Raw genomic sequence first — 18,748 nt, forward strand, 5'->3', positions numbered from 1 at the left:
CTTTCTTAAGCTATTTATTAAATGACCACTGCTTAGTAAGCTCAATTCTTGCCTAAGTGCACAGTGTCCAAGGCTGCCTCCAAGAGGATACACACCTGCTTCCCAAGGCACCTCCCATCTAGGGAAGCTGGTGGTGTGACTGGACAAGTCTACAAGTTCTGTTTGACACATTAAGTCTATTCTCATTACTTGTGGGTGGTTTTCTTGTTAGATCTGCATTTTCAGTTAACAACAGGGATTGGAGGGAGGTACAGAAAGAGGGGGTTGGATCCTGTGTATTTGGCCAAGGTTATCTCAGTCCAGTTACCCTTCCCTGTGTAGGTAGCACCTCATCACGGGCACCCATGTCCTGTATCTGAGTATCATTCCCAGGCAGATTTAAACTTCTCCCACCATTTACACTGTTGCCAAGGTCTGGTGGGGCTGGAGAAGACCCAGTTACTTAATATTCCTGCCAGGGAAGCAGATGAGAGCTCACTCCAAGGATGTGCAACAGCACATGGATTTGCAGAGGTAGATAAAACTAGCTCAGAAAAGTGAAACTGTTTGAATTACCAATTTCTGTCCTGTTCAGGAAGTCGTTTGTCATGTTACCCACTGAGACTTGGATTTTCTTCCCCATTTGAACAGCTACATTATGGAGAAAGTGGACCTGGTGTTAGTTGGTGCTGAAGGTGTAGTTGAAAGTGGAGGCATTATTAACAAGGTAAGAGGTAGTGAGTTCATCACATCATTCACTCTAAACTTCTAAAGTTTGGTTTCTTTGAAGAATTCAAAGCTTTCTGAAAAATCTTTTCTAGTTGGACATTATCCAATGTAAGTCTATTAATTATTGGAAACTGGGCATTATGATGTCACATTAACACTGAGTTTGCATGTTGTTTCCCACCTGTCTCCACAGATTGGCACTAATCAAATTGCTGTGTGTGCCAAAGCTCAGAATAAGCCATTTTATGTGGTAGCAGAAAGTTTCAAGTTTGTAAGACTTTTTCCTCTAAATCAGCAGGACGTCCCAGACAAGTTTAAGGTAAGAGAAATTCCATTTACTTCTTAGCCAGCTAAGACAGATGCACACTTACATTTCTGTGTCAGTCTTCTTTAATCTGGATCTCTCTGCTCTAGCTACTTTACATGATAAGGAGTTGCTCCCTGTTACAGCCACATGTCAAACAGCCATAATTGGTTGAAATACAAACATTGAGTTCCTAGAGTGGTTCCTTTGGGGCACAGGAGCAGCTGAGGGCAAGAAACAGTTAAATCAATACACTTCAGAACTAAAAATTGTACTTTACATAGTACATCAAATCAGCTGAAGGTACCAGCCTGTGCCTCATTTTAAAGCAATTTACTTCCTTCAGTTTTACCACAACCCCCTGCTCAGGGCTACAGCACCACTCCTGCCCAAAAGAGAAGAGAACTTGCAGCTGCCTAAGAACTAATAGTCTCCATTTCCTTCTAGTACAAAGCAGACACTCTGAAAACAAATCAGAACCTGACAAAGGAGCATCCCTGGATTGACTACACATCACCATCACTAATTACATTGCTGTTCACAGACTTGGGTGTGTTAACTCCATCAGCTGTCAGTGATGAACTGATTAAACTCTACCTGTAACACAGGACTTTGTGCAGGAGGCATCAGATTCTCCAGTGACTGTCACAGCTGTAAGAACTTGGGAGGTGATACAAGTTACATGGATGTGGGAAGGAGGTGACATTATAAGGATTCATTTAATGATCAGCCTTCTTGAGTTTTTAAAGCAAAACTCCATGTGGATGGACCACTATTAAAAAAAATTCCAAAATTCACCACAGCTTCTAAAAACCTAAAATAAATTATTTTACAGATGGGTGGAGTACTTGGATACTGTAAAATAAAATACAGTGTATTTAGACCCATCCTGAGATGCTGTTCCTTCCTGATCTGTGGTGTGTACCTGAAAAAAACAAAGATGAGTGAGTGCATGAGGCTGCTACTGGAAACCTGCAGCTCCAGCCACACCACATGAGTGAGTGGTTGGCTTTGATCCTAACTGCAGGCTTGCTTGAGTCTCTTCATGGACACCAGGTCTCTTCATGAAGAAATAAGTTCAATTCTCTTCTCTGCACCATTGCTTTGTTATAAAAATACAGTTTTATTGAAATAGGCAGTGTTTTAATGTAAAAGTGTGGTCAAAATTAACTGTCAACCTTCAGACTCTAAGTCAGCAACAGTTTCTGCTTTGAGTTTACTCTGGCTGCCTGTTAATCTCTTCTCAAACTCTTCTTCACTAATTTTTCCTTTTTTTAATCTTTTCAAGAGTCTTGTGTCATTCAGCAGCTCTTCCATATCTTCATCTTCAATATCAGAGCCCTGTTGGCAGTTTGAAAAACAACACATTAAACACAATACCAAAGGTTTTTCATCCTATACAGAAGTTTACAGCTCAGATTTTGCCAAGAGACTTCAAGCAGGAAATAATACTCAATTTCTACCTAGGAAACCACCTTGAGAAACTTGAGAATTGAAAATAAAAACAAGGTGGGGAAAAAAAAAACACACTTTAAAATCAGCAACTTTCCAACATCATGCTGGAGCTCTGAGGAAAAAAGCCTATAGTGGCAGCATTACTGGCTGCCATCAGTGCTGAGGAAGTTGTTTTAGTGTTTAGCTTTAAAAAACTCTATAACCTTGTCCTTTCAAGGTCCTAAAAAGTTAATTTACAGTCATCAATTCCATCCACCTGACATCCCACAGCTCTGCCATGTGGAAGTTTGTACCCATCCTGCAGTAACCACATGTGGTTTGGCCCAACAGGCAGTTTTTACCTCTTCACGCTTCCTTTTAGCTGTTACTTTCTTCTTCTTCTCCCTCTTGGCTTTCTGCTTTGACCAGGCTTTGTTCTTTGTGAAATTCTTTTTCCCTCCATTTTCCTGTCTCTCTTTTCTTTGCTGTTCTAATTGCTTTTGTCTCTGTTTTTCTCTATTTTTATCCTTAAATGAAATGGAGTCTGTATTAACAGTGACCGGAGTAAAGTCTGGAAAACATTTTCCTCTTAGTTCAGGCATCTTTGGCATTTTTAACAATGCAAAACCTTTGGCAAGGCTAGCAAAATCCAGATCTGTTGAGATAAAGATGATAATGTCAGTTTTCTGCTGGATAAAAATAGAATTTCACTTAGCAAGTCACAGAAAAAAAGATCTTATTGTCTTGTTTGCATTATATACTTAATACTAGTAACAATACTAAGTCACTTTTATTTATGCTTATTGTGCAAGTTTTGGTCAATCTTGCTAATTAAACAATTTCACTTGAAAATGATGAGAAAAATTGCTTGGAAAAATAGTTTTGCCAGAAACTAATGCCACAGAAAGTAACTTTGAGGTCAGGAATCAGTAGCTGAACCTTGTGAACAGTAACACTGTTTTTTGTCAAACCAAATACTTTCTGAAAAAAACAGTAAAAGATACCAGCTCCTGCTGGGAACTACCTTTTATTCTGAAGATCAGGTTACATTCGTGCTTGGCATAAGCCTGGACATAAGACACAAATGCCTTCATCCCTTTCTCAAACACTGCCCTGTCAGCCAGGGCCATGGACTGCAGCTTTGGGAGGAGATCCACCACGTTGGGCTGGGGTTTCATTTCCTGCATGGGACACTGAAAAGCAGAAAAGAAGGAGAAAACCAAAGGAAAAGTTCAGCTGAATGATTTAAAATGCACTGTGAAACTTCCAACACACACTTCTTCCCCAGAGCATCTTGAGGGAGCTTGGAGCCCCTTTCCCTCTTCTACCTGGTCATCTCAACACTCCACCATTCAGCCCCACACGTGGTTGTCCTGTCCTAGAAGAGCTCACACACTGGAGCTCCCGAGAGGCAACATCACCTCATGCCTCATCAAGCTGTGTCCTCAGCAGGGCTTTAGAGAATTCATACAATGAATCCCAGAAATGCAGGACCAGGCACAGGAAATTATCTGAGTTAAAAATGAAGAACACGGAGGGCGCAGCCTAGAAACCGGTGGTGGATGGTGGGGGTAGGAGTGTAACCCACTGCTGCCCTTCTGGAATTGCTCAGCTTCAGAAATGAAAAAGCCTTTCCTTACTCAGTGCATCTCTTATTGTTATTACAAAGCCAGTAGGTAACACTGGGAGCAGTTGAGTTCAACAGTGTCACATCTGGTGATTAAGAAGCAGCCCTCGTGGTTTTTTTAATCGTGCATCCCTGCTCAAACACATCAGCACGTGACCTTAGGTCCCAGAAAATTCTGATTTCAAGACTCCTGTGACAAAAAGCCTGTCCCCTTGCCCTTTCCTGCTGTGGGGAAGAATGAAAGTCTACTCACCTTTTGGTTGATGGAGAGAAAGTTAATGTAGGATTCCTCCATGGGAAGCAGGAAGACGAGCGCGCTGCCCACCCTGCCGATCCGCGCCGTGCGCCCGCACCGGTGCACGAAGGCGCTGCAACAGCAGGAGAGATCAGCTCAGCTGGAGCTGCTCAGGCTCATTTTGCAGAATGAACACAGCAAAAAGGCAAATCTTGTGGAATGGAGAATGTGAAGTGCTGCACACTTCTGAACTAAACCTACAGGAAGCAGCCAAATGCAGCACATGAGCTGCAGCAGCCCCACTCAGCTGTTGGGACCGTGTGCTAAAGCAAGGGGCGTTGTTTGGGGGTGAAGTTCAAGCTGTTGGGAGCAGGATGACAATGGAAGCTAAAATACAGGGCAAAGCACCTTTCCTGTGATCTGAAATGTACCATTCCTTGAGCAGCTCTGTCCCTGCTCACTAGTGTCTCACTTCTCCTTACATCCTTGATACCCTCATACCAAGCCTACACCAGAAAGCCCCTCCACAGGGGGGTGGCAACACCCCTTGGGCTTCTGCACAAGCAACACAAAGTCATTTCAATTCACATCATTTACAACCAAAATTGCCATGTTCTGGACTCCTTGTTCACCCACTGTTTTGTGTGGTCACTCAGACCAGTTTCCAGGCAGCAATTAAGTGTGTTTTCCCACAGCTGTGTGTTTCCAGTTTATATCTGAACAGTACAGTAGCATGACCACAAGTAAAGGTTCTTCAGATCTGAAGCTGTACCTGGCACTGCTGGGTGGGTCATACTGTAAAACCCAGTGCACTTCTGGAATGTCTATGCCACGGGCCATCACGTCAGTGCAAACTAAAATGCCACTATGAGGAAGAAAAGGCACAATGTCATTAAAATGCCATTTGAAAAGAGCCAGCCTCCCCACCCAGCTGTGAATTCTGCACCTACATTGGGAAAAGTAGGAAAAAAACAATATAACATTTTGGTTTTTGAAAAGAGACATACTATTTTAAGGCAGTTGCAGCTTTCACCAACTAAAATTCTACGTAATGTTATGAAGAGGAATTTTTTACACTGCAGCAAAAAATTCTCCAGTGTGAGGGTGGTGAGACACTGAAACAGGTTGCCCAGGGAAGCTGTGGCTGCCCCATCCCTGGAGGTGTTCAAGGGCAGGTTGGATGGGGCTTGGAGCAACCTGGGCTGGTGGGAGGTGGCCCTGCCCATGCAGGGGGGATTAGATCTAGATGATCTTTAAGGTCCCTTCCAACACAAACCAGTCTGTGATTCTATGAAATCAGTAAGAAAAGAGTCAATTCCCATTACAAGTTCTATTCTTAAATCAACATTACACCCACCAGAGCTGAACCACAGGTGTGTTCATAGAAGCCCTGACAGGCTTCTCCCAGTCTGCTGCTCATTATTTCTCCTATAATATAAAATGCCAGGAGGCAGGTCCTATGCAATAAAAAAAATGAAAGCTAAAAGGGGTGAAAGCCTCTCAACATCCTGCAAAGACAAAATGACACACCACTCACTGCTTCTGGCTCTGGCTGGATCAGCCTGTTGGTTTGTTCTTACCCCGGGAGCTTCCGAAAAGCCGTAAAAATCTTGTTCCGCTTGCGTTTCATTTTCCCATGAATGCTCATGATTTTCACTTGTTGAATTAAGGATTCCAAAGCCTTCCCATAGTATTCCACGCAGGCACACGTGCTGTTGTGATCAAGACAGACATAAAAGCAAAAGATGATGCTGCATTTTTAATCTGATTCACTCACGCTGGGGGGCTCTGAGACCTTTCAGAAACATGCACTATTGCCTGTTTTTATTTAACATACGTCTATCTTTATAACTAACATAGGATCACCTATGATGCCATACTTTAAAAATCCATATAAAATGTTTCATTCAATAAAATTCAAGGCAAACCTGACATGAAGCAATGATCAGCTTCTTTTTAAGCCCCATGACAGCTACTGAAATGATTCAGTGTTACCACAGTGGTGTCCTCGGCGACACAAGGCACCTGTTCTGAACCTGCAGTCACAAAACACCAGATTGTTCACCATGAAACACAAACAATTACCTGAAAAAGACAAGATGCTTCTCCTGTTTGTGCTGTCGAAGAAAATGCACCAACTGATTAAATTTTTCATCTGCTCTGCAGATCTGTACTATGCAAAGGAAAAAAACAAGTAAGAACTAGGCCCTGGTACCAAGTGATCTGCCAGTTCCCTCCATTCTCTGAGAGCTGGTAAATGTCTATGGACATCATTCCCTAATATTCATTATTTGCTCCACAGAAGTGGAATTTCCAATATTCCATCATGTGGAATATTACTCCTTTATGTAATGTTACTCTTGTTTTAAGTAAAACCAAACACTTTAGCTCCCAGCCTTCCCCTCCCCAGCCACAATCCCTCTCCTGAAGCAGAATCCCAAGGATCCCTCACAGCCACTTCTCTGAAATTGCCAAAAAAAAACCCTCACAGAGCAGGAAACAACACAGTTGCTGACTTAACCTCTAATTTACTGATCTTTGAAGAATCTGCAAGAGCTCTGTCTGTGAAGACTTCTGGTTCCTCTACGAATGTGATCCTAACTGGCAAAGATTTAAAAACTTCCTGATGGAACCAGGGAAAAGGTGAGGGCATGTACCCTCAGAAGCACAGAGGTTCACACCATGTAGTAGTTCTCCAGGCGTGTTGGAGTCTTCTGGGTGTTGCTGGCAGCCACTCCCTTCTCCTTCACCGAGATGCGGACGGGGTTCCTCAGACCTGCCCTCACCAGGTTCTCCACCTCCTGGGTCTGAGTTGCTGAGAACAGCCCTGTCCTCCTCTGCTTGGGCAAAAAGTCCAGGATGGTGTTTAAACTGCAAGGAAGCACAGGTGAAACATGAAGTGTCCCAAGGCTTCCCTCAGGAAGAAGCTCAAGTGTTGGAAGAGTTTATAAACCAAGTAGCTCTTCCTACAGGTGCCAAGTGTGTAGCACCTTCCCTTGAGGTAACTGACTTTAAGAGAAAAGGGACATCAAGGCTTATTTGTTGAAGTGTTTTAAGCCATTCCAGTATGTAAATGATATTTAATCAAGTGTTAACAGAGCTCTGAGCAACCTCATCTGGTGGGAGGTGTCCCTGCCCATGCAGGGGGGTTGGAACTAAAAGATCTTGAAGGTCCCTTCCAGCCCAAACCATTCCATGATTCTCTGTGTTCATACAGATCTTAAAAAATAAATTGTAAGCTCTGTGTTCACCACGCATCCACCTTCCCTGATTCTCTTCCCCTCTTAGCAATTGCTTTACCTGCAGAGCAAAGAGAGGTAAAAGAACAACACAGATCAAATCTAACTTCAGAGGTCATCACAAGCCACGCTCATTCTCCTCAATCATACATGAACCCATTTAAAACTTCATAAGAATTACTAGAATTCAGCATTTAAATACCTGGCTTCAAAGCCCATGTCTAGAAGTCTGTCTGCTTCATCCAACACCAACACATCAAGGGACTTCACACAGCCTGCCAGATCCAGCCCATCTGCTTTTCTCCTGAACAGATCCTCCAGGCGGCCCGGCGTGGCCACGATGATGTTCCCACTGTTGGGGAACAAGACGCTCCAAGGTGAGGACTCTGGGGGAGCTGCCAAACGTTCTCCACCCACACAGCACATGGATGGCACTGATTTCACACACGATCCGTCCTTAGTGCCTCACTGCATCCCACTCCAGGAAACCACCACCAGTTCCCTCAGTGTGCACTCTCACCCGCTCCTGCAGAACCACCACACCTGAGCACCTGCAGGACCAGAGCCCTGATCTGAAAGCCCCAAGCATGGGCAGGGAACCCCAGCTGTGAGGCCCTGGTAGCAATTACTGACCATCAACTCACCCCTGTTCCTTGAACTTTTCAACATCTTCCATGGGATTCCGGCCGCCGATTAAAAGAATCTGACTAAACCGATAAAACAGGAAGGTTTGGGTCACCTTTCAGTTCTGGTAGTTTTTGAGTGACACAAGGTCAAAGAAAAAGGAACTATGGTTGTGACAAGCCTGAAGTTCACTCACCTAAACCCAGGGAAGTGTTTTGTGAAATGGGACAGCACCTCCTCAATTTGAATGGCTAATTCCCTTGTTGGTGTGATAATTATAGCTCCAACCTGCACAGGAAAAACAACAGGAATTGAGGGGAAGCAGCAGCCTAGAAAAAAGATTTGGGCAAAACTCTCCCTTACAAGCTAAGTGAAGATGAGCCATGTGTATGATCCTAGTTTCAGAGAAATAATTACCATAGAAATAGAACAAAATACACAAAATAAGAGAAAAAGCTCACCAAGAGATACTATACCAGTGTGCAAAACACCTCTGCTCTAAGAGCAGTATCTAATTATATTTATTAGCAAATAACAGTGCAAGTTCCCTGTCTGCTAAGACTTTTTCCAAGTCAATGGATGCTAAAGGCACCCAAAGGCTCTTGTTTGCAGCAGTTCCAACATATTTGATACTTTTATAACTTTTCATCATTTTTCTAAGAGCTCAGCACCCTGTTCTAACCATGTCAAATAAAAACTGTATCTACATGCAAAGAAAGCCCCCCAAGATCTATTTTCAAGATGTGAACAGTTTGTTGGTGCTACACCACAGAGCTGAGCACACAAGCACTTTGTGTGCACACAATTCTCCTTCTTGGCACTTTTCATGAAGCTGCCAAGTCTCACTGGCACATCTTAAAACCACCCTCAGAAAGGACTAACTTCCCCTTACCTGCATTTTCTTTAATTTTTCTTCCCGTCTGAGAAGAATTTCCAGTATGGGAATGACAAATGCTAAGGTTTTGCCACTGCCTGTTACCTGTGAGAAGGGAAAGAGAGTCAGCCCTCCCTCAGCTCCTGGGGCAAGGCAAGAAAAGCCAGGGACTCGAGCCAGAAAAGCACTCACTGCTTCTGCAGCAACGTCCTTGTTCCTCATGAAGAGCGGGATGGTCGCAGACTAAAGAGAAACATCAGGGGAAGAGCTGAACCGGCTGTGGTGGGAGCAAAACTCACAGGGGCTAAATCCCCACAAGGGGAGCTCTGCAAACGTGACCCAGGGGAAGCCAAGGGCAGCGACTCTTCCCTCGCTGCTACAGAAACCAGACACGCTGCTCTGACCTGCGGCCTCAGGGCTGCGACCGAGCCCGGGGGCACCGCCCGCATCCCTGGGCCCTGCTCCCCCTTCCCCTGCTCCCTCATCCCCGGGCCCTGCTCCCCCTTCCCCTGCTCCCCCTTCCCCTTCTCCTGCTCCCCCTTCCCCTGCTCCCCATCCCTGGGCCCTGCTCCCTCATCCCCGGGCCCTGCTCCCCCTTCCCCTGCTCCCCATCTCCGGGCCCTGCTCCCCCTTCCCCGGGCCCTGCTCCCTCATCCCCGGGCCCTGCTCCCCCTTCCCCTGCTCCCCATCTCCGGGCCCTGCTCCCCCTTCCCCGGGCCCTGCTCCCTCATCCCCGGGCCCTGCTCCCCCTTCCCCTGCTCCCCATCCCCGGGCCCTGCTCCCCCTTCCCCTGCTCCCTCATCCCCGGGCCCTGCTCCCCCTTCCCCTTCTCCTGCTCCCCCTTCCCCTGCTCCCCATCCCCGGGTCCTGCTCCCCCTTCCCCCTTCCCCCGGCCCCGGGGCCGCCTCCTCACCTGCACCGGGGTCATGCGGGAGAAGCCGAGCTCCCGCAGCGCCCGCAGCACGCCGGGGCTGAGCGGCACGGGCAGGCCCTCCCAGCCGCCCTCCGTCACCGCCTCCATCTTGCCGGGCCGGTCCCGCCTCCTCCCCCCGCCCGGGCGGGACCGGGCGCCGCGGCACTTTGGTTCCGGCCCAGGCGCGGCCCGGCCCGCCCGGCTTCTCCTCCCGCGCCGGGAAACAGCAACAAAGAAATAATAATGAAACCGGTATTCTGAGGGGAAGCGGGCTGGGGTGGCCAGCACTCCTGCGGGCCACGGGGAAGCGCTGACACCGACTGCCCGGGGAGGCTGAGAAGGACCCGCCTTCCCTCTCCCTGCCCACAAAGCTCCCGGCATCCCAAAAACATCATCCCAAAAACATCATCCCAAAAACATCATCCCAAAAACATCATCCCAAAAACATCATCCCAAAAACATCATCCCAAAAACATCATCCCAAAAACATCATCCCAAAAACATCATCCCAAAAACATCATCCCAAAAACATCATCCCAAAAACATCATCCCAAAAACATCATCCCAAAAACATCATCCCAAAAACATCATCCCAAAAACATCATCCCAAAAACATCATCCCAAAAACATCATCCCAAAAACATCATCCCAAAAACATCATCCCAAAACATCATCCCAAAAACATCATCCCAAAAACATCATCCCAAAAACATCATCCCAAAAACATCATCCCAAAAACATCATCCAAAAACATCATCCCAAAACATCATCCCAAAAACATCATCCCAAAACATCATCCCAAAACATCATCCCAAAACATCATCCCAAAAACATCTGCACGTTCAACTGCACTTCCTTACAGCACCAAAACAAAAACACATACAGAGTATACTTTTTTTAATTTTATTTTTTTTTAAAGAATTTGTTTATTTCTCGAACCTGGGTCATCTTTAGATTCACAAGCAATTTTTAAATGTACATCTCAGAATTCAATTTGAAGTGTTTTTACACAAAAATATTGGCACACAACAGTCACAAGAAGGTGTCGCGGCCACCTCGCTGAGGAACTGCTGCAAGTGTTTGCCCAAGGCTGAAAAAACTTTACCTGGAACATGAAAACCTGTAACAAATTTTAAATTAATTGTACAAAACTGTTTGTGTGTTCCTTGGAGAGGCTCCCCCCTTGGAAAAGACCCCACCCCTGCCCCCAAAAATGATTACAGCTAATATACATCAGTCACAACATAATCCTGGCTCAGCACCCACAACAGATGCTGCTTGAATGATTCAACCAATCATCAGATAACCGAGGAAAGGAACTTTATACAAAAAAAACAAATCTACACGTGCCTGAAAAAAAGAAACCACACCAGAACTCAGCATGATGCTAATGATGGTCAGGGAGGGCAGAGCACTTAACTTAAATACGAGGGTGCATAGCACTAACCCCCAGGATCATGAACCCTTTGGCATCAGGAATCTGGGCTTCCTGACCACTAAAGCAGCACCAACAGCCTGAGCTTTGGAGCTGCAGAAGCCAAAGGGTGAACTATGGTTTGCCAAGACACTGCACACAAGGGGCTGCCACAGAAAACCTGTGAGAGACTAAAAACCATGAAGGTCACCAGAAGAGAAAAGGCATTTTCATCCCAACTATTTAATTTAAAAGAACTTTGGGAATAACTTGATGTAATTAGCATAGTTAGTGAAGAGTTTCTTCTTAAATAGCAGCTAGGGATGAACACTAGACCTGAAGTCCTCAGCTGTCTTCTTACTACCAGAATGAAGTTCCAGTCACTCCTTGGCAGTTTATGGACGTGAAGAAGGGATTGTTTGGATTCTGTAACACCTACTGCTGGGCTAGAGGTGTCAAAGACACAACCAGCCAGGTCAGGGCCTTGTACCGTTTCCCTAGAGAGAACCCCAAGTATGAAAAGAGGGGGGAAAAAGTTAGAAGACACTGACACTGCTTGTTACTACAGCTGGTTACAGCGTTTGCAGCTCAGACCTGGCTCAGCAAACAGACTAGGCAGGTGGGAGTGAGAGAAGTGTTGCCAACCAAGGGACAAGATCTCAGCACAGCTTTTGCTACAGAAGATATATAAAAACAATTTGTTTCTTTTTTTTTTTTTTCTTTTAAACTAGGAAGGAACAGATGCAGTAAGTTTTACAGTTCAGTAAAGAGGGTTCAGAAAACTAAATGACTGTTTTTTGTGACCAGGATGTTTGGTAGACAGTGAACTGAAATCCAGCACCAGAACAGTACTCTTAAACAACCCTTCGGACTTCAAAAAACCTCTTCAGGTAGTAGATTTGTCCCAGTGTCATGGCAACTAATACAAGAGCTTCAAAGAATGACCAAAGAACCACTCTGCTGTTTGTGTTGTCATTAACTGTGGGGAGAAAACAAAAAGAGAAGATTAAGTATCAAAGCCTTTAAAACAAACTTGGCACACATTTTGTCATTGGAACTGAAGTCCTGCACATAAAGGCCTGGTGCTTGTAGCACAGCATGAGATGTCCCAGAAGGTCCCTGCAGTCTCAGAGGTGAGAGCTGAGCCACAGAAGCAGAGGTTGTGACCTCCCTGTTGGACACTGCAGCACCTCTGCTCTGCCCACCTTCACAGAATCATGGAGTGATTTGGGTTAGAAGGGACCATCAAGATCATCTAGATCCAAACCCCTGCCATGGGCAGGGACACCTCCCAGCAGCCCAGGCTGCTCCAAGCCCCATCCAACCTGCCCTTCAGCACTGCCAGGGATGGGGCAGCCACAGCTTCTCTGGGCAACCTGGGCCAGGGTCTTCCTGCCTCACACCAAAGATTTTCCTCCTAATGTCTCACCTCAATCTCCAGTTTTAATCCTCTCTCCCTTGTCCTCTCCCTACAAGCCTTTGTCAAAACCCCCTCCCCAGCTTTCCTGCAGCCCCTTCAGGGCCAAACAGAACCTTTTGCAAGTAATGGTTGTGTATTATGGTCTCAAAGTCAAGTGGGGAATTTCTGATCTCTAAAGGTTCAACATCTTTGGTCCTAAAAATGCAGCATTTTCTCCAATCAGACCATCAGTAACAAAGGTCACAGAACTGGAGATTTCCATAAGCTCACAAAGTTGAGGTGCCAGGGCTTTAACATAACACTGTATTTTCACATTACAAATATTTGCCCTTTATTCTCACTAGGCTTCCCCTGATGCTCCACTTGGCACTTTTAGTCCTGAAAAGCTGCATTTCAGGAAGCAAGGGCTGTGACTGGAGAGTTCACCATATTCTCCACTTGGAAACAACAAAATATTTCAACAAAATACTTACCAAAAAAACTTGGCTCCATTATTAAAGCCCCACTCACTTCAAGGATGAAGTAACAGTCCATCCAAAGCCTGTCCCTTAGAACCATTTAATCACTGGCATCTTCATGAACCCATTCATTCAAAGAACTAGAGAATTTACCCCAATTAAGCCAAGATTCTTTTGCACAACAATCCTCTTCCATGAGAGGCCAATTTGAAGAAGACTGCAAGCATCAACTACATGATTGTATGGGCAGGTCCTTCAGAACTTGTACTAAATCTGTTTCTTTAGTAACTTGGAACAGCTTGCATGGACTTGTCCTTGAAATAAGTGCATTTAAGAGGGGGGAGAAGGCATTTAATCAAAGACACCTACTTGCTCTATGTATTCTTTCACGAACTTCCATGTACTCCTGTTCATGCTTTACAGCTGTCATGGCCACTGCTAACTCATTGATCATCTCTTCTAGCTTGTTCTGGTGAGCTGTGGAATAATTGCAGAGGCATCAGAAAGTCAGTCATAGACTCAAAAGACAACGTGTTAAAATTTATCAACTGAATTTCCTGTCACAGAAGTTCTGAAAAAGAGTCTGTGCAGATGAAAACTTTGTATCTTTACAGCAAAGTTGAGTTTTCATGGTGCCATTTTTCCTACCACGTCTTTCTGGTATTTATTGAGTAAGTGGGGAAACATGTAACTCCACATCCAACTAGAAGGCAGAAGACACACAATTTAGAGTGAGTACTGAGCACTTGTTTCCAACAGGGGCCCAGCTTTCCAGAAAAACAGCAGATCAGGACACAGGAGCTCAACACCACACACTAGGAGCTATTGTGCTGATACCGTCCAATAGGTCCCAAGCAAATTATCTTAAGGTGGCAGCTTTTCCTAGTTGTTAAGCTTGCAAAACTAGAATGACTGAGGATTTAGCTTAAGATCATGATGCTGGCAACATGAGATCAGGTTCTGGAGCAAAGTATCACATCTTGTGATCTCCTGGTTGAGCTGAAGCACAGAGTCCAGCAGCCACGGCGCCAGGGAGGGCAGGAACCGGCTCTGGTGCGGGATGAGAACAGGAGAGGAGGAAAACACCAAATCAGGGACAGCAGAAAACTAGCTGGAGGTAGGTCAGAGATCCAAGATTTAGGGACTGGACTGTCAGTCACAGGATCTTTTGAACACATTCATGCTCAAAGAGCTGCCCACGTCCAAATGTATCAATCACGTGCCCTGTTTCCAGTTTTGCGGCACCAAGAGCAGCTCAGGTGCCACATCCCACAGACACACCCTGGGCAACCAGCTCTCTTTTAAAAAATAAAAAGGTCACAAAACCCAATATATTTCCCATCGAAGGCTTGGAAGCCCCCTTATTACAGTTTAATTTATAAATCAAGTGTTTCAGATCCCAATCTGAACACAGAAAGCTATTTTAAACACACACTTCCTGGGAAACAGCCAACAAGAGGAGCAGAGAATAAGACTCTTACAGCTACAATTCAAATGAAGTAGTTGTGCCAGCCACACTCACTCTGCTGGTATCATAAATCCCTCGTGGCCAACTGGGCATTGCAGTAAGTTCAGTTTATTAGGAAGGAGAGAAATTAAAGTTGCAGGGAATGTTTTAACCCACTAATAAAAAATATGAACTTGAGAAAAATCCAGAGCTGCACTGACGTTCTGTGCAACAGGTCTAGTCAGACTCAACACAAGATTTAAATGAGTCTTTAAAAAAACCAAAAGTTAGGAACTTTTTAAGTGGTATCAAGCCCTCAATGCACAGTTATTCACTTGCTAAAATAGAAAACAGGAACTGATTGCCCTTCTGGCCACAGTGAGTGGTTTCTAACCAAAACTTCGTGTGTTATTACCCAAATACATTCATTTCTTTCTTTTACAGCAAATGACAAGTTTGAAGTTTGTCCCCTGGTGACATTAGTGATCATTCAGAACCTAAGAGCAGCTCCAAAAGCCCCTGATTATCCAACACCTGCAGGAGCAATGGAAAGCAAACACTGCCTAAAACGTAAGTGGTGCAGTTTAATTTCACCTCAAACTCTTGACTAAATCACTTCTGGGAGCCACAAACAACCACCAGAAGACAAACACTGCCAGGGACAGCTGAAGGACCTGATCCCAGGAGCTGGGAGGTTTGTGAACCCCTGGATGGGAGCCTGTGGGTGCTCAGCATTGCTCAGAATCAGACCTTTGCTGTAGTTTATTAACAAGACATTCTCATGCTGCAAACAAATGTTACAGAGGAAAAGCCAACGTTAGCTGTTAGTGAATCAACATATGCAAAAGATAAGATGCTAATGAGCTTTCAAAAAGCAGAACACATACCATCCCAGGTATCTCCACCACCTAGAGGAAAGTGTAAGAGATGAACACAAGTACAGGACCAAAGGCTGCAGATAAAACAGTCATTTACATGGCTAAGAGGAAATTTTTATATTAGCACATTTATCAAAGAGCTCAACTAATGATGCCTGGAGTAGCTACACCTGCTGAGCTAACCAGAAATCAGAGAATGGAACTGATGAGAAGCTAAAGGATGAAAGCATTAGTTTCCAAGTGATTCTCTGGTGATTTGGCACTAAATAACGTCCTGAGGTCTAAAACCATCCACACCCTTTTCAGCTGTGCATGAGAACAGCTACTTGACAGCCTGAAGAAACAGGAATACTGGGAGTCCCAGCCAAGTTCAGCAGTCGTGCATGCAAAGCTCCCAAGCTGGAGCTTTCCAGGAGTTTTTCTCACCTTCTGTCTCCATGTCTTGCCCCTTGGGAGCTTCCCCAATATCAATAGTGAACATCACTATCTTGGGAGTCATGGTGGACATTCTGTTGCTAAAGCAGAACTTGTAAGTTCCATCCATGTGGGCAGCAAACGTGTATTTTCCACTGGACTCTCGGTCGCCTTTATAAATTCCTTTATTATCAGGCCCTGTAATCTGGGTGGGAAGAACAAAGCACCACATATTTTATTTATTTCAAATACAGTGGGTTCAAATACACCATGACAGCCCTGCATGCACAGTCTGAAGTTATCCAGTCAGAATTATCAACAATGGGACTGGTCTGGCATTCTTCATGCTCTCCCTCCCGCAGCTCAGAAGTGGTGACACGTTTTTCTGCAGAGAAACCTTCCTTAAAAACAAACCAACAAACCAAGCAACCAGCCTTCTGGGTAGAGAGACCCACACAAAAGCATCTCTTACTGGCCAAAGTTACCAGCCTCCCGTGGTGAAGATAAGAACCAAAACCCAAGCTACTGACAGCCCTGGCTGCTGGCCCAGGGAACAACTGCAGGGGAAACCTTATCTCTGAGATTTGAAGAAAAACAAAAAGGAAAAAAAAGCCCTTCTCTCTTATGTCAACACTGCTCCAGACACATTCCAAATGGATTAAGGGCCTCAGCATCCAGTGCTCCAGATCACTGGGATCTCGTGGCTCCCATCCTGCCAGGCCAAACGGAGCTGCCAGCAGGGACACCTGGACAGGATTCCCCACCTTCCTGACTCCAGCTGCCCTCTGGCTGTTCCTGATGGGTCATTTTAAACAATCATACTCCACCTCAACAGTGACTCTCTCACGTTTAGGTTACCCCAAACAAAAAACTCGCTGCTCTTCACCAAGAGGAAGTTTTTTGCCTTACTCTTCCTGATCTGATGTCTCGTTGAAGACCAGGACTTACCCACAACTTTCAAGATGACAATCACCCCGATCAGAGCCAACACCTTGTGACTCAAAGGGAGACACGCTGAACAAGCAACACGTTTTTCTACGGAGAGACCCTGTTCACTCCTCCCACCAAACGGTTTGTTATGACAAGAGCGAACCGGGCAGAGTAAGGCGGAAAAACCTCCAGGGCTCAGGAGGCAGGAGGACAGAACCTTCCGCAGCGACAGCGCGACCCGCGGCCTCAGGAGCCTCACCCCGGCCCCGAGAGGCCCCAGGCCCGGCCCAGCGGGGCCCCCAGCCCCGTGCCCGCCGCACCGAGCTCGGCCGCCAGGCGGGACCGCCCCAGCCCCCGGAGGTTCACCCGGCGCTCCGGGCGGCCGGTCCCGCGCTCCGGCCCCACCGCCTCCCCCCCCGGGGCCGCCACCGCCTCCTCGCCCCGCAAGAGGCGGGGAGGGCCCAGTCCCGGCGGGCGCCGCCCCCGCAGCCCCCCCCGCGGCCCTCGGCCAGGCCGGCGCGGCGCCGCGCCCCTCACCTCCACGTCGATGTCCAGGAACCCCCCCTCCGCCACCTCGAAGATGAGCCCCATCTTGGTGCCGGACGGCACCCGCTCCAGGAAGCACTCCTCGGCGTGCGCGTCGATGCTGACGAAGTATGTGGCGGCCGGAGCCGCCATGGCGGCCAGCAGCGCCAGCACCGCCCGCACCGGCGACATGGCGGAGCCGAGGGGCACCGAGCGGCGGGGCGGCAGCCTCAGGGAGGGGGGACTTCCGCCCGGCGCCACGCCCCTTCCGGGGCACGGGGCCGCCGCTCATTGGCTGACATGGCCCCACTGCCACGTACGGCCTGTGCTACGGTGGCCGTTAAGGGACCGCTGCCACAGGGAGCGCCTGAGCCCTGAGGCGGCGACCGCGCGGCGCGGAAGGCGGGGCCCGCGCGCAGGAGGAACCAATGAGCGCGGAGCGGGGGCGGATCCGCAGCGGCGAGGAGCCAATCAGAGAGAGGCGGGAGAGCTGCGCGGAGCGGGATTGGGCGAGCGGCGGAGGGGGCGTGGCCCGGCGGGCGGGCGGCGCGGGAACACCCCCCGTGCTGCGGGGCAGGGAACACCCCCGGTGCTGCGGGAACACCCCCGGTGCTGCGGGGCAGGGGCTGGGGGCACAGGCGGGCGGGGAAGCCGCGGGGAAGCCCGGCTCGTGGGCTGTTCGTGGCGCACGAGACAACGCGGTCAAAATACTCAGGAGGCTTCTGGGACGGAACCGTGCCTCAGGGCCCTGCCTTCCTGGGCCGCGCTCAGTGCGAACTTCCCATTAAAACTTCCAGTCAGAAGTACAAAAGGTCGTGTGTCAGCTTAGGGAAGTCTGCTTTCATGACTAGCTGTGTTACTAATCTTCAGAAGATGTAAAGTTACTGTACTCGATAATGCTCCAGTGCTGTGTTTGTCTCCAGTTGTATTTGCATCAGTTGTTAATTGAAGTAGGTAAAATCTGGGGGGAAACCACATGAAAGAGAACATAAGGGGCATGCAGAATAAAAATAGGGCTTGTGTAACAGTGAAACGGTAAGAATTGGACAAAACCGGATTCCAATCAGAAAAAAACATCCCAAGGAGCCAACAGCCTGGCCCAGAGACAAGCCTGCAGGACCTGTCTTGAAAGGGATGGAAAATTGGGGTAGAAAAGCACTGATTGAAGTCACAGGATGAATATATCGTTCATGTATTAATGAGCGATTAGCATGCTAAAATACCCTCCCACACACTGTATCTGCTCCCCCCAGGCCCTGCAGAGTCTTCTCCAAATGTTCTGTTCATACTGCAGACCCTTCTCA

At 47.1% G+C, this 18,748-nt stretch overlaps 3 protein-coding genes across 4 annotated transcripts in view; 1 reads left to right on the forward strand and 2 right to left on the reverse strand.

The window, feature by feature from the left end:
• The window catches only part of EIF2B1 (eukaryotic translation initiation factor 2B subunit alpha), a 5,290-nt gene extending 2,046 nt beyond the window's left edge, over positions 1-3,244 (forward strand). Inside the window, exons 7-9 of the mRNA XM_051634194.1 lie at positions 631-706; positions 902-1,027; positions 1,460-3,244. Of these exons, the coding sequence (XP_051490154.1) occupies positions 631-706; positions 902-1,027; positions 1,460-1,615 (358 nt within the window). The 3' untranslated portion in view covers positions 1,616-3,244. The remainder of the gene's footprint in view (positions 1-630; positions 707-901; positions 1,028-1,459) is intronic.
• DDX55 (DEAD-box helicase 55) lies at positions 2,116-10,077 on the reverse strand. The gene is made up of 14 exons (XM_051634158.1): positions 9,959-10,077; positions 9,238-9,288; positions 9,064-9,150; positions 8,368-8,459; positions 8,192-8,254; positions 7,750-7,899; positions 6,990-7,179; positions 6,394-6,476; positions 5,889-6,020; positions 5,081-5,173; positions 4,327-4,441; positions 3,471-3,639; positions 2,809-3,101; positions 2,116-2,353 (listed from the first exon to the last, which is right to left on the reverse strand). Exons 1-14 carry the CDS (start codon positions 10,064-10,066, stop codon positions 2,186-2,188), a joined length of 1,794 nt encoding a protein of 597 aa, XP_051490118.1. The 5' UTR covers positions 10,067-10,077; the 3' UTR covers positions 2,116-2,185.
• Positions 10,078-10,847: 770 nt separating this feature from the next.
• On the reverse strand, positions 10,848-17,699 carry TMED2 (transmembrane p24 trafficking protein 2). Of its 2 annotated transcripts, XM_051634204.1 has the most exons (5): positions 17,457-17,699; positions 16,002-16,194; positions 15,585-15,605; positions 13,620-13,727; positions 10,848-12,351 (listed from the first exon to the last, which is right to left on the reverse strand). In XM_051634204.1, exons 1-5 carry the CDS (start codon positions 17,634-17,636, stop codon positions 12,227-12,229), a joined length of 627 nt encoding a protein of 208 aa, XP_051490164.1. In that variant the 5' UTR covers positions 17,637-17,699; the 3' UTR covers positions 10,848-12,226. The 2 variants fall into 2 exon arrangements, with proteins under 2 accessions (XP_051490164.1, XP_051490165.1); XM_051634205.1 differs by lacking the exon at positions 15,585-15,605.
• Between the last annotated feature and the right edge of the window lie 1,049 nt (positions 17,700-18,748).

Source organism: Apus apus, chromosome 16 (assembly GCF_020740795.1).
Source record: "Apus apus isolate bApuApu2 chromosome 16, bApuApu2.pri.cur, whole genome shotgun sequence".
In the NCBI taxonomy this organism is placed as follows: domain Eukaryota; kingdom Metazoa; phylum Chordata; class Aves; order Apodiformes; family Apodidae; genus Apus; species Apus apus.